The following is a 15622-nucleotide window of genomic DNA, read 5'->3' on the forward strand; positions in this document are numbered from 1 at the left end:
TCAGACAGGGGCAACATTTGCTATGCACACACAGACACACACAGACACACACACACAGATCCCTGCACACATAGCGAGCACTGCAGAATTTCACCCACCAGCAGTCATCTTATCAGGAGTAATGGAGTAGCAAATGCTCAGTTGCTCAGAAGCCTGTAGATAGAAAATGGTTTCCCAATGTCTCTATCCAGCCATTCTCCCCCACTACATTATTGAGAACAGGAGTTCTCCTCCAGCAATCGTTCATTCTTAATTAACTCTGGATGTGTGCTTCACAATATTTGTAGAGGAAAACAAAATCAACTCTAAAGCCTTTCATGTGTCAATAAGTCAAATGTTAATGGAATATTCGGATGTAACATAATCTACATATCCTGCATCTGCAGGAATTACCACACATAATTATTTATGTGTTTCAATTCAATTCAATTTTATTTATATAGCGCTTTCAACAGCGGATATTGTCTCAAAGCAGCTTTACAGAAATGCAACATTTTAGAATAAAAATGACAAAGTTCTAAATGAACTGAGCCTGAGATGCCAATGGGGAGGAAAAACTCCCTGAGACAACATGAAGAAAGCTTAAGAGGAACCAGATTCAAAAAGGAACTCATCCTCATCTGGGTGACACCAGAGAGCGTGATTATAAATAATGTCCTGTATGTAGCTGTATGTAGCCAGATTGAGTTGTTTAACCAGGAGCTTTTCAGCAACTTATAAATCACTGTAAATACTGTATGCATTATAGATTTGTCACTAATTTATATGTGTGCTTGCATGCAATGAGAAGAGAATAAAAACCTGGTTACTCGACATGTACTCATGATCATGTTCAAAAACATATAGCTGTGTAAAAACAACGTTGGTCTATGCATTCACCTGTACTGTTTGCCTTTACTCTTCCACAGTTATATTCTGTAGCGATTTAAAATGCAAAAAGTGTGCGGATTTCCTTTTGAGTCTCCTCTCAGGCTTTGTTCCTGATTTAGTTTTTCCTTGACAATGTTTTTTTGTGAAATTAGAAGTCAAAATCACTATCATTTGCTATATGTCAAGCTGCTTTATAACAATGCCTATTGTTAAAAGAATGATAGAAATACAATATATTTGAATTTGTGTGGTATAGTTTCAAAACTGTTTTCCTGGGAAAGATGTTTTAAGAAGTAAAACATATTTTCTGTTGTAAAGATGAATTAAGTTCTAAGTACTACTTTAACTAATAGAGGCCCACTAACAGACCATTGTGTGTGTGTGTGTGTGTCTGCAGGTATCGGGTAATGGACAGCAGAAGGTGGAAAAGGCTCTGAAGCTGTTTGCACAGCTGATCAACAACAAAGTGTTTCTGTTAACGTTTATTCGCACACTTGAGCTGCAGCGCTCTTTCTCGATGCGGGACCGTGGCAACGTGGCTTCGCTTATCATGACAGCGCTACAGGGAAGACTGGAGTATGCAACAGATGTTCTCAAACACCTTCTCTCGGACCTCATTGACAAGAACCTGGAAAGTAAGAACCACCCCAAGCTGCTGCTGCGCAGGTGAGATCCTACACACATATGCACATATGCATGCACTCGAATGCACGCTTGCAAGTAGAAACTGTCAAAAAACTGTCAAAGTTGCTGAGAAGTGGCTTGCTATCGCTAACAGGAACTGGCTAGTTGAGAATGAGCAATGCTAAACAATGTTGAGCAATGTTAATCACACACGTGTATACAGTATATATCTATATATATATATATCTATATATATATATATATATATATATATATATATATATATATATATATATATATATATATATATATATATATATATATATACACACACATTTTTGGTATATATATCATATACTAAAAATGGAACAAATTGGCCAAAGGGAATGTTCATCTGTTATCTCACTCAAGCTTATGGCTTGGAACTTTATGGAAATTATTAATGGGGAGCAGAGAAATGTTACGATGTCCTCTTTATGCATCACTTTCTCATTCCTCACTATTTTTGCACAGTCTCTCTTTCAGCTATTGTCTCTCATTCCCTCTCTCTCTGGGCTCTGAATGTGGTGCGGTTGTCAGTGTCGTTTATCGTCTGTGTTCTACCACCTCATAAAACATGCAGGAGCAGCTGGGCTTCAGCCCTCTCTCTGTCTCTCTCGCGCTCTCTCTCTCTCTCTCTCTCTAGCTCTCTCTATCTCTTTTTCTACATTCATTCTCTCTCTCCTCGTTCCTTTCCCTTTTTCCGGGCTTCTATCATTCGATGTTTCCACATTTGGCTTGATTTTCTGATCTCCCAGAATTATGTGTCAATCAATGTAAGGCCTGGTTTTTACCCAGATATTCTTAACGCTGATGTGAATGTCCTATTGATTAATTAAATGAAGCTCCAAAGACTCAAAGTCCTCAAGACATGATTGAGTTTAAATGAAGTCTTTGAATCCAGTAATAGCTCCAGTCTTGTATCAAAATATATAGTCAGCATTAATCATTTTTATGTCATAAGAAATGTTCTTTTTTTCTCTCCTTTCTTACCACATTTTTTTGCACAAAAATGTTTCTCGGTAAAGCATAATATTTACTTTTCTCTTTTTTGGCTCGTAAAATCAGTGTCTGTATAGTTATAACTTCTTGTATTTATGGCCATCCTTTAACCTGTTGTGTAAAAGATGACGCTCTCTCTCTCTCTCTCTCTATTTAATTTTCCCTTCCTTGCTCCCCTCTCTTTGCAATAGTATGTTCTTCGATGTGAGGCTCATTAATAATCATAGCAAATACATGCACATGCATACGTTTAAAGCGGTGGAGGCAAAAGCACGGATTATGCTGTTATTTAACGTGACAGACGTGGCGTCTCCCTCATTATCAGCCGTCATTAGGAGCATAATGCTGTAATCCTCCTGTGCTGGGGGGAGCAACAACCAGCTTGAGAAGCCCATCGCTATAGACAATACTTTTTTTTCCTCCTGAAATTTTCAGGGATTATCAATTCGACACGCTCCTTTTGTATTCTCTGGTGCTCGGCGCCCTTCACCCTGTCAAAAGAGGCTGGTGGAAGTAAAGAGAGTAGAGCAGCAGAGCCGCTGGAAATCTCTTCACTCTACCCCTTTCTCTCTCTCTCTCTCTCTCTCTCTCTGTGTGTGTCATTCTCTGCTTACTGCTTTGCGATTTTATCTCCTCCTAACATGACACTTTGTTTTTGTGCTCTCTTTCTATCTATCTGCTTGACCACGCTGGCTTAATGTAACACAATTTACAAATGCGTGTGAGTCATACATCTGTCAGTCTCAGTCAAGTCTTATGAGTGGATGTTATGTCTAGGTCTTATGAGTGGATTTAATGAAATGATGCATTAAAGGCCTTGAAATTGGCTTCACTGGATAACACACTAGAGCAGCCTCTTTTCCGTCGTCCTGGCATTTCCTTGAAATGAACAGCAAAGGACGTTTATTTTTATATGAGAGACAATATGTGTCAGAGACTCCCCTGAGGCAGTTGCTTGTAAATGAGACATCTTGAGGAATTGTTCACAATGTCATCAGAGTGAGTAATTTATTTTCTCCAATTGACCCATATGCATTTAACAATAATTGAGCAAATAATGAGGATAAAAAACGTTTGAATTGACTGAAATGTGATCGTTTTCCATTACGCTTTTGAATGAGTTTTTTTTTATTATTGCATGTAGCATGCATGAACATTCTGAGATCATTAATGAATCAATTATTAATAAGAGTTTAATAGAATTATACCTCTATAACTATTAAATGTTTATCTAGATAGGTCAGAAAGTGGGGATTTATTTTATATAACAGGATGGCACAGACAGTACATCTGTGACATATACATTTTTTTATATTAACATTGATATTAATATACTTGCTATAATATGTCTTTGTTGCTATGGTAACAGCTCATACACAGGGGCTTGTATAGCAGAAGAGCCACAAACTCAAAGCAGATTTTTTTTTTTTAAATGGTGTTTTTTTTAGCAGAATCATTGATGTGAATTTTTTTATTAGGAGACGTTTATGAGGATTCTCATTTGTCAGCGCTTTGTAGCAGAACCGGTGCTTTGTAAAGTTTCCCAGCATGAGAATAACTTCAAGACAGAGGAGTTTATGCTTTAATGGTTTCTCGGTAAAATGACAAGCGGCATGTTTTTCGTCTCATTAACCTCAAAACAGAGGAAAGGGAATGCTGGTGAGGGAAAGACTATTTGTCGTTGCTATAATATAATTGATAACAGAAACTGACTTAACCTTAATGTCTCATTGTTCATATAGTAACAGCTCATTGACTGGGATTTGTGTGGTGGAAGTCTAACAAGTCTAATAATAAACCCCTTAGAAATGTTTGTGTCTTGTGTTTGTATGGGGGAAGTGGTAGCTCAGTGATGAAGATGTTTGGCTGCTAATGTTGTCCCAGGACCACCAAGGTGCAACAACTGGGCCATTGACCAAGGCCTATAACTCTCAAAGGCAGTTGTATAAATGAAAAGTATGTCTAGGAAGTCTGACAAGCGCTGTAAATGTTTTTTTAAAGAAATAAAAACATATAATCATTTATATGATGAAGAATTTTCTCTTAGCACATTTGCCTCATACCTCTAGGGTTCAGGTTTGGTTTCTGTAGTTCGCATGATCTTCTCATGCTTTTGGGATTTTCTCCGGTTACTCTGGTTTCCTCCCACAGTCCAGTGACATGTCTTGTGGGCTGATTAGTATCTCTAAATTGTCTGTAGTGTGTGAGGGTGTGTGTGATAGGCTGGTACCCTGTCCAGCATGTCCCCTGGCTCTGAGACCCCAGGATCCCTGTTACCCTGTGTAAGATAAAATGATTCATCTTTAATCAATAGGGTAGCCTGTTTCTTAGAAACATGGTAAACACTGTAATACTTTATTTTCTAATTATTTTTTATTTGTTTTAAGCATGAGAAAAGAAAGAGGAAATGATGATTATACTGTTTTAACTGAAGTAATAAACCGAGGAGTAAAACCGCTGTGGTATAAGAGGAATAAAACATTTCAGTATATGATGTTATAGGACATCATTTAGCTTTACTGTAGTGTTGTTGTTGTTGATCATTTTCTTATAACATCATGCCAGGTCGTGTTTTATTCCTCTCTTATGCTGTAGAATTAGGAGTTAGTCATTTGTATGTTATAAGAAATGTTCCATTTTTCTTTCTCTCGTTTCCCTTGTTTTTTTTGTTTTTTTCTTTTTTGCATGTCAGCTCCATTTCTTTTTCTGCTCAGAAAAAAATCAATGTCTGTATAGTTTTAACTTACTGTCTTTATGGCCATCCTTTAACCTGGTGTATAAAATATGATTCTGAACTCTCTCTCTCTCTCTCTCTCTCTCTCTCTATTTCTCTCTATAGTTCTGCATGTAAATATCTGAATCTGAAGCGAATGGTGGCTAATAATGGAACGGCTCTGTTGCCTCCGGCCCTTTCACACTCATGATGTTCATGCTGTGTGAACGCGTGTTTTTATAGTGTGTGTTGGTGTGTAGTTGTGTGTGTGTGGGGTTGTGTGTGTGTGTGCATTTCTCTGAGTTTGGTAATGAGATTTTCAGCCATCCAGAGCAGCCAGGATAGGACTATTAGTGAGGAACAATGTTCTGTATGTCACTCCCTCACTGAAGCATTCCTTTACCACTATAAACACACACACACACACACGCACACAAACATACACCCAGTGTGTAATTGGCTAATGAAAGCGTGATGTTCATTAATGATGCTCAATTAAAAGGCTGCAGAAAGAGTCAGAGAGAAATAAAGAGTGTGAGACTTTCTTTTAAAGCATTCAAATACGGCGAGACATTAAGAGGAGAGAGAAGTGGCAGAACGCACAAAAGATTTTATTTGGCTTGCATCTCGAGGATGACTCGAGCTCATTTAGTCGTGCAAATAGCTCCCATTAAGATCTGCCTCTGTATGAGTGTGTTTTTTTGTTGCTCGGGGGGCACATATGTGAATGTACGTGTGTGTGTGTGTGTGTGCTCTCCGTTGGGTACATTGCTGCTGAGAGCCTCTTATGTAAAAGTGTTTAGGAAACATCTGACAGATAATGGATTTTAATAAATAATTTTTTGGAGATTTGCTTTTTTCCTCTCTGTTTTTCCCCCCTTTAATTGAAGCTCAGTTGTTTTCACTCGTCTCTGTATGTCTGCCAAACCCACGGTTGAATAGAAAATGGGAACACGGCCATCGTCTAAAATGTTTGTCAGTTCAAGTCATATTTGTGCAAAAGGAAGCTGTGCGTGTGTGTGTGTGTGTGTGTGTGTGTATGTATGTGTGTGTGTGTGTGTGTGTGTGTGTGTGTACAGCTGTCATCCAAGTGGCTGCCTGTGATTGCAGGCAAAAGAACCTCCATCTGTCCCTGCCTGATGCAACCAATATTAAACACAGCAGTGTTCAGTTAATAGTGTGTGTATGTGTGTGCCCATCATTCTTTCAGAGAACACATACAGTAAATAAAGACATTGTACAAACTTACAAATGCGCCTGCACACTTATACACACATTCATATAACCAGCGGTGGATTTTGGATTTTTCTAGAACATAACTCTTCAAAATATTCAACTATTAAAATCATCATTAGAGTATAGCTGGTAGTTGCTAATGATTTCCATTTTCTCCTTACATGCAAATCCTGCAAATTCAGATGTACTCCCTCAGCTAACAAAGCACATTGATATATAATTTATTTGGGTTTTATTTTTGTTTTTTGGTGGCTGATGTGAATTTTGAACGCTGTCCCAGAAGAGCAGTCCCTGGTCCACTTGAAATCGGTGTCCACTTCCGCCAGAATCAGGTGTGGTCTGCATGAGGTATGGAAGCTATTCGGTCTCAGCCCCACATGCCGGAGTAACTGGATTGGACAAGTTTCTTCTTTTGCACTCTAGAGATTATTGTTCCTAATACACTGTATAAAGCCAGGATTTCATAACAACAGAGCACTGCAATCATCTCCTCTTTGTGGTGTGAGTGTTTGTTCTGCAAACTTAATGACAAACACACGTCTTGTGCAAAAGTGCATTCCTAAAATTCATTATATAAAAGAATAGCTCCATGTTTGAGGGCCTTTCTGACTGATGTCATGCCATGTATTCAAAAAAGCGCTACTGTTGGCTGAGTGTTAAAGGAAAAAAAGCACATGTGCCTTCTAGTGCCTTTTAGTACCATTTGACAAACCTGAATGCACAAAAGCGGTCCCAACGTTTGTGCTTTCTAACACCACCGATTGCAGCCCACAAGCCAAATCATTCTTTTACAATGGCTGAAGCTTTTTTTGCAAAAACAGGGTAAAAATTCTACGCTATAAACCTTAATGTAACACTCCGTTCTTGCGCCACATTTGATTTACGTTGGAGCTCAGAAACATTTCATTTTTTTGTTGGTCCAAATTTATTAACAGCAAGCTAACCAACTAACAGTGCTGAGCGATGTAGATTTTCTTTCTCAAACATTGAAGAGATAAAGATCCTACCTCATGAATACAGCACACACACGTTAGTTAAAGAAAAGAGCTGTGATTCTGTGTACTGTAGATGCAGCCATGTTGAGAAGATGAGTTAGGGGTGGAGAGGAGGGGAGGGAAGGGGAGGGATGGTGTTTTCTTCTTCTTGGACAGAGGTCAGGAATTACAAGCTATGACCTCGAGTGGAATGACCAATGTGTCACTTAAAGAACAAATCTCGCGTGACCTGAACGTCGCCTTTGCCGTGTCTTTGTTTTAACTTACAAGCCCTACACAGAGGAGCAGGAGAGGGAGTGGGAAGTGATCAGTATACAGAATACAGATAAATCAATAAATGAGTGTATTTTCCTCGCTCTCTAAAAATCCTCTAGCGTGTGTAACATGTTCAGCATGAGAATGCGCTATTCATGGAGATTACAGTAAAAGAAACGTTCAGCCATGCTGTATTCAGTGAGGTTACATTCTTTCACTCACAGCTATATATTCGTCTCTCTATTCTTGTCTTGAGTGCAAGTGAGAGTATTTTCCCTTTCTCGTGTGTGTGTGTGTGTGTGTGTGGGTGAGAGACCTGCAGTAAGACTTGTTCCGCCCACCTTGTTCTTCGCCTTTCTGGCACACAGGCAGACGCACACGTGCATGCTTCCGTCATCACTGAGATAATAAGAGTTATTTTCATAAGCATTAGGAGAGTCATTTTCCCTACAGGCTGCAGGAGTAAATTGATGCTCAGCTACCCTTTATAGCCTACCTTGTGTGTGTGTGTGTGTGTGTGTGTGTGTGTGTGTGCACGCATACAGGAGACAAATGTTTGTTTTTTTTTCCAAATCTGTCATTCCTACATTCCACACACAGTTCATGCATGTTCTAATATTCTGAGGTGAAAAAAAAGGCAGTGGTTTTGTGTGCAGTTTAGTGTGTGTGTGTGTGAGTGTGTGTGTGAGTGATACAGAAGAAGAAGGAAAGGTATTGGTATTCCATAGCCGCGCTGATCTATCGGAGTGGGAGAGTAACTCTTTCATGTATTTTTCATGTTCGTTAACCACTCCTGTCTGGATGCTGTTTGTTCGCTCTCTCTCTTTTCTGTTCCTTCTCTCATTTCTCTCCCTCTTTTTCCTGGTTTTACTTCAGCTTTTTTTCCCTTCCCAAAACAAAAAATCAGCTCATCTTCCTTCCTAAATAATCCTCATGTGTTCTTGAGAACAGCATGGGAATCTGTTTATGAGAGTGTTTAATACAGTTCACAAGGGGGAATGTATGTGTGTGTGTGTGTGTGTGTGTGTGTGTGTGTATCCTTCGCAATGCTTCAAAGGCAAGCAAAACATGAAAGGGTCTGCAGTCAGGACAGAGAAAGAAAAATATGGAAATGGACAGAGAAGGATAGTGAACAGAGGTGAAGAAGTGCGAGGGAGAGAGTGAAGTGCTGCCTCTATACTCTGCAACTATACTGCTTTACCCCAACATCCTCTGTACAGCCCGGTCCAAAAGTATTGGAACACCAAGGCCAGTTCATTTGTTTTGGGTTTTTTTTTTCTTTTTCTTTTTGGGTTTAAAACATTTGGTTCGAGATCAGAAGATGAATACCTGATGATTGGTCAGAAATTCAGCTTTTTTTTCCTAATTTATACATCTAGATGTCTTAAACAACTTAGAACATAGCACATTCATTTGAACCATAAGTATTGGAACATGTGTTGGTCAGGTGGTTTTTGTTGCCCAGGTGGGTTTTGTTAGACTGATTGTTTAAACTGTTGGTTAATGCAGAGGGCCCTGGGTTTCACCTGTGTAGATTGTTCTACCTAGACCTGTGTAGATCTGTTGTTGTTATAATAGATCATTTAGCCATCTCTTGGGATTTCCCAGCAAATTCAAATAAAGAAATAGAAGAAATTCAGACTTAAGCTTGTTGTTGTCCCTTGGCTGCTCCTTGTTCACCACAGAGGATCATACAAGGTTTTATGCCAGATGCCCTTCCTGGTGTATTTTATCCAGGCTTGAGAACAGCACTGAGAGTTAACCACTTAGAGGATGGGTTGGTTCCCTACCTTGCCTGCGCAGGATCCTTCCGCTGGACAGCAAATTCAGACTTGGTCATTTCTCTGATATAAAGAAATATCTTCATTTAAAAATATGCTTGTTTGTGTGTTTCAGAACTGAGTCTGTGGCTGAGAAGATGCTCACCAACTGGTTCGCTTTCCTCCTTCACAAATTCCTTAAGGTAATCTCAACTGTAATAGACTGATGTCTTTCTACACTCAAATAAAGAGACATCATTACATGCTGTGTCAATACAGAGAATGAAAAGAATGTACAGAATTTGTAGAAGGCAAATAATCTTTATAAGGCTTTTTCTGGTGTGTAAGTAAGATGGAGGGTGAAACACGCATCTGAGTACTTCCAATAAAATACACTGCATTTCTCTTCATCCAGTTTTACAGCACACGCTTCCCTGTGATGTGTGCTCTGGTGCTGTGTAGATGATTCATTAATCCAAACCTTCAACAATGCTTTATTTAATATTTATTTTTTTGAAATCATCATGAGAAATTGAGACGTACAGTAGATCCAGTATGCATGCTATGTGCTTCAGTGTGATGTATTGCATTAGGATAGTAACAGAATGGTGTTAAAAATCAGTGGTAATTGTTGTTGTTTCATAATGAACACCTTCCAGTGACTCAATAAGACATGAACTGATGATAAATGAGTATGTATTCGAACACTCTTTCGATTGCTTTCAGTACAAAATTTGGTAGATTTATACCAATGTGATAGCCTTCCTGAAATAAACATATTTTTGCATATGCTTTCTCTCTAATATTACTCCCTCCTGTTTTCCCCTGTCTCTCTTTTATTCTTTGTAGGAGTGTGCTGGAGAGCCTTTGTTTATGCTCTATTGTGCTATAAAGCAGCAGATGGAGAAAGGGCCTATAGATGCCATCACAGGAGAAGCTCGCTACTCGCTCAGTGAAGATAAGCTCATACGACAGCAAATAGAGTATAAAACATTGGTTAGTAGTCTAACACACTGTCACACACTGCATATGTATCACTGTGCTGAGTGGCGTGGACATGTATGTGCATGTGCCACATGTGTATTGTTTCCCGTGTGTGTGTGTGTGTGTTTTTGTGCTCGGACAGACTGTTCATTAAGCCCTAATACCCTGCTGAAGCTGAAATTGGGCTCCTGCAGTGGGTGTGAAATTAGATTTCTGGGACCAGCAAATGGCCTTTCTCTCAACCTTGCCGTGTACCCAAAGCTCGGCTACCATCAGAGCACTCCAACTGTGGATTACTCTTCATCCAGATCGACCTCATCCTCATTTGTTATCTCTCTCTCTTTCAGATTTTGAACTGTGTGAATCCGGATAACGAGAACAGTCCGGAGATTGCGGTGAAGGTGCTGAACTGTGATACCATTACTCAGGTGAAGGAAAAGATCCTGGATGCCATCTACAAGAACATGCCCTACTCTCAGAGACCCAGAGCTGTAGACATGGACCTGGGTGAGTACTTATCCTGGAGCATTAAAGTGTACACACACACACAAACAAACACACACACACAGAACAAATATGTTTTTTTTTCCCTGTCATTATTTATTTCCCTGTCACTGGATGCGTGATTGACAGCCCTGCAGAAACCCTCATTCAGCCTTATCTTGTTATGGCTTCCTCGCATACACACACAAAAAAGTACATGCACAGGAATGAACATGTGCACGCACACACACCTCGTCATCGTTGTAGTAATCATAGTTATTGTCATGGGCATTAAGAGGATAATTTTCCCCACACGCCATTGAGTAAATTGGCGGTCAGCTACCCCACCCCCAGCACAGAGCTGAGAGAGAGAGAGCGAGGTGTCTGTGTGTGTTCCCCTTGGTAAAATATACTGGTTATTTTACACTGTTCAGCTTTGTTATTTGGTTATATTCAATTATATTTGCCCATAAAGCCAAAATCAGTGCAGACAAACTCCTGAAATTATTAGAGCAATAACAAAAACGAAAAAACGACTCAAAAAACGACTCAAAAAACGACTATGGTTTCAAATGCAAATTCAAATTTTATTGGTCACATACATAACCTGATATACAGTGAAATGACTTTTTGCCCCATCTGTCTCTATAAAAAAAAAAACATAAAATAAGATTAGATAAAATAATGGAGTTATAAAATAAACTCTATTTGCAATAAAAATAGAATTTTCCTGTGCAGGTATGTTTTAGTTAATTGTTAGTCTCTGACTTATTTGTAGCATTCAATTCAATTCAGTTTATTTGTATAGCACTTTTAACAATGGACATTGTCTCAAAGCAGCTTTACAGAGGTATAGAAACAGAGAATAAAAAAAGGTTTAAAGTAAAGTTACTATTTTATCCCTAATGAGCAAGCCTGAGGCGAAGTTGGCAAGGAAAAACTCCCTGTGATATGAGGAAGAAACCTTGAGAGGAACCAGGCTCAGAAGGGAACCCATCCTCATTTGGGTGACGCTGGACAGTAAATAATGTAACTGTCCTTGCATAAATGTCCTTTCTACAACAATAACCAAGAGCTTATGGGGAACTATTAGGTAAGTGTAGTTTCTGAGTTCATCATAGACACTAATTACTTTCTGTCACAAACGGACAGCTGTAACGGTAGTTCCGTGAAAAAATCTAGCACGAGGATATGTATTTTGTATAAAATACAAAAAATGAATAAAGCAATACATAACACAAAAGAAACCAACATTTTCTGGCACACAATTTTTACTTAAATACATCACAAAAACTCACCATCAGCAGTTCAGATGAGGCTTCCAGTAACCTGCCCTGAACAGTTGCTTCCTTTGCAAGCTTTTTTGGGCCTGGAACTTGCACAGCTCTGTGTATGTGTGTGTGTGTGTGTGTGTGTGTGTGTGTGTCATCATCTGTGCATCTGGCAAGCACACAGCCTAATGAGGACCATTCAACAGAGGGGAAAATCAATGATCATTTTTCCTCTGAACCTGTCTAATTCTCCATCAACAAGCTCTGTAGCATTTCTTTATTTATGCGCGCGTGGGTGTTGTTTTCCAGAGTGGCGTCAGGGCCGGCTGGCACGAGTGGTCTTGCAGGATGAAGATATCACCACCAAGATTGAGAATGACTGGAAGAGGCTCAACACACTCATGCACTATCAGGTAAGGGTATTTTATTGTTTTATTGTTCGAAATGCAAGGACTAGTTGAACAGTGATGTTACTTGTTTGCCAGCATAGAACAAAATCCGAAAGGAAGTTAAGAACCCTGGAGCTCTTGATCTGCTCCTGAACATCAGAAACCATGACAGCGGTACAGAAACTCAGAACAGAACAGAAGAACAGAGTAGAGACCTTTGACTCCTACACAAAGCATTTCATTCTTTCAGTCTAAAGTGTGTGTTCTTCTATCTCGAGATGCAAAGCCATGATTTAAGTAGCAACGCATCATTCAATTTGTCCAAGAATCCTCCTACTGGCACCTCTGCTGCTAAGAGTTCTGTGCGTTTAGCAGTTGAGCCTGAGACTCTCTCTTTCCACTGTCGGCTTTTATAGATGGGACGTGAACTTCACAATTTTCTTTTTCTCCCCACAGAAGCCTGCTTTATGTTGTCATGGGTTTGTTTGGCCATCAGACTGATAAAAAGCAGCACACTGATTGCCAGTGAGATCATAATTTGGCAAACTTCTGATCGTTGCGGCCGTTAAGTGTACAATATACATCAGACGACTTGTGGGCGAGTGTCTGAGTGTCCGTAAGCAGCTTTGGAGAAAACAGATCAGAGTTTCTTTTTTTTCATCTGTACACTTTATCGGTATTCTCTCTGATTCACATGCAGTAATGGCTATTATTAGTTGGTGCAGTGAAGAGAGGGGTGTGTGTATGTGTGTGTCTGTGAATGAGACAGAGAGTATGTGTGTGTGTGTGAGGGGTTGAGAAAGAGAGAGTGTCTGTGTGTGTGAGTGAGAGTGAGAGAGAGAGAGAGAGAGAGAGAGAGTGGGGGGGTGAGAGAGAGAGAGAGAGAGAGAAACTCCTGTGTGTGTGTGTGTTTGTGAGTGAGAGAGAGAGGGGTTGAGAGAGTGTGTGAGGGGGAGAGAGTAGTGTGGTGTGTGCGAGAGAGAGAGAGAGAGAGAGAAACTCCCTGTGTGTTTGTGTCTTGTTCTTTATGCTTATTTAACAGTGTCATCCTGACCTTTACTTTAAAAGTACTTTCTGCCCCAACATCCGTACTACACACTGCTTAACAGTGCATTACACAAATAATGAAGGTAAAATCTCTCTCTCTCTTCCACTCTTTTAACAGCATTGTAACATAGTTTTAATGACAGACTGATGCATCTCCAGCTCAGCTTGCTTCGTTTTGCTCATCACCTTTTTATCACAGTCATTATCAAGAATAAAAGCTGTGTGGAAGAGTAACATGACGCATACGCAAACAAATATACTCGCTGTCTGCAGCGTTAATGATAGATCTAAGGTGCTTTGTGTTTGTGACTGTCTAAACTCTTAATACAGCCTGAGAGGCTACACAGGGATCACGAAAAAGAAAGGAACAGGAGATGAGAGAGGACAAGGAGGCTTTTGGCATCTTTTCCAAGTATATAATCACATTAACTGTGATAAGTGGAACTTCAGATTCCTTGGCAAACATCTGGGTATGAGCCGATTAATACAGAATAAGTATCCTTTAAGGTTCTTAAAGCACTAAGAGCTCTGTGTGTGTGTGTGAGAGTGTGTGTGTGTGTGTATGTGTGTGTGTGTGTGTCTGGCTGGGCAGGTGAAACCTGCATTTAACCGAAAGGTGACTTGAATCTATAATTGAAAAAACTTTCATATAGATGAGGGAAAAAGTTCTCTTCGTCTGTCTCAATGCATGAGCGAATAAAGAATGTCTTCCCCATCCATCACATCCACAGAAGCAACATGTGCGTACGTTTCCATACACCCACAGAAACATTATCAATTCTACCATCTGAGCATCAGCATGTACCCTCAGAAATTGTGTACAGAAGGATCCAAAAGTCTTGGTCCACTGCAAAGCTGGTTTGATTTTAGCAGTAATGAAAAAGTAATGCATTTTGGGATTGTTTTGGTCAGGAGTGTCGCCTACAGAGAAATCTAACCAGTCTCACCTGCTCCCACTGGTAATATTTTTCTTTTTAACTGTCCATGATATTTTCTTGCAAACCTACTTCAATATATAAACAAATTAGTTGCGCCCAAGATTCTGAATATTCAGTACGACTCACGTTACTAAATGTAGCCTTGTCCACCTGAGAGTTAAAAACGTTCACTCTTGCAGCTGTTTTATTGGATCTCACCAGATCTCAGTCCTTTCTACCTTACCTACCGTGTACCATTAGATTTCCCCAAATGAACAGTCTGCTCCTGTCTTACATAGAATATACAGTATAATATGTTAAAGTAGAGTAACTTCCTTTGAAAGGCAAAGCGAGAGCCGCAGCTTTAAATGGAAATGTGATGACATGAAGCACTTCTCACTGATTACTGACTAGAATTCCACAAGGGTGATTAGTCTGTTAGGTCATCAAATAAGGATTTCATTAGCCTAGATAGAATTGCACTCAATTTTCATCTTTCTATTAATCTCTGGATCTTCTTCCTTCTTGCGAATCAGTTCGGCTAAATTCACTTACAATCACTTCACCAAACAGAAAGTGAAATAAGTTTGAAAGTTATTTAAGAAAAAAAAAAAGTCACTCACTCACTCTTCCTTAGTCCAATCAGCAGAGGTGAAATTGTTAACCTTGCACAGGTTGAATATCATTTGCAGTCTGGAAGTGTGTCCCTCAGGGGCTGCTGTACTCTTGGGGCAGCAGAAGAATTTCCAATTTCAAGGATTTGAGTGGCATGAGAGATAAGAAATTAACAATTCAAATGTGCTGAGTGTGAGCTAAGTAGTGTGCCCAAGAGTGTGTGTGTAATGTGCTGAAGTGTACATCTGTTTCTTTGAGTGTCAATGGCAATGGATTCATGCCTAGAATATCTCGTACAGTATGCCACTCAGTTGTTGAAGACGCAATTAAAAACGTGTTTTAAAACATAGCACAGGGTATGAAATTAGTCATGAAGCATTACAACACATATTAAGCAATTGGCCTTAATCATGTCTCTGGAA

At 39.5% G+C, this 15622-nt stretch overlaps 1 protein-coding gene across 1 annotated transcript in view; it reads left to right on the top strand.

Moving 5' to 3' along the window:
- Positions 1–15622, top strand: part of plxna2 (plexin A2) — a 202331-nt gene that overhangs the window by 170781 nt on the left and 15928 nt on the right. The window contains exons 22-26 of the mRNA XM_058410295.1: positions 1268–1536; positions 9631–9697; positions 10344–10490; positions 10826–10985; positions 12542–12645. Of these exons, the coding sequence (XP_058266278.1) occupies positions 1268–1536; positions 9631–9697; positions 10344–10490; positions 10826–10985; positions 12542–12645 (747 nt within the window). The remainder of the gene's footprint in view (positions 1–1267; positions 1537–9630; positions 9698–10343; positions 10491–10825; positions 10986–12541; positions 12646–15622) is intronic.

The sequence above is a fragment of the Hemibagrus wyckioides genome, linkage group LG15 (genome assembly GCF_019097595.1).
Source record: "Hemibagrus wyckioides isolate EC202008001 linkage group LG15, SWU_Hwy_1.0, whole genome shotgun sequence".
In the NCBI taxonomy this organism is placed as follows: domain Eukaryota; kingdom Metazoa; phylum Chordata; class Actinopteri; order Siluriformes; family Bagridae; genus Hemibagrus; species Hemibagrus wyckioides.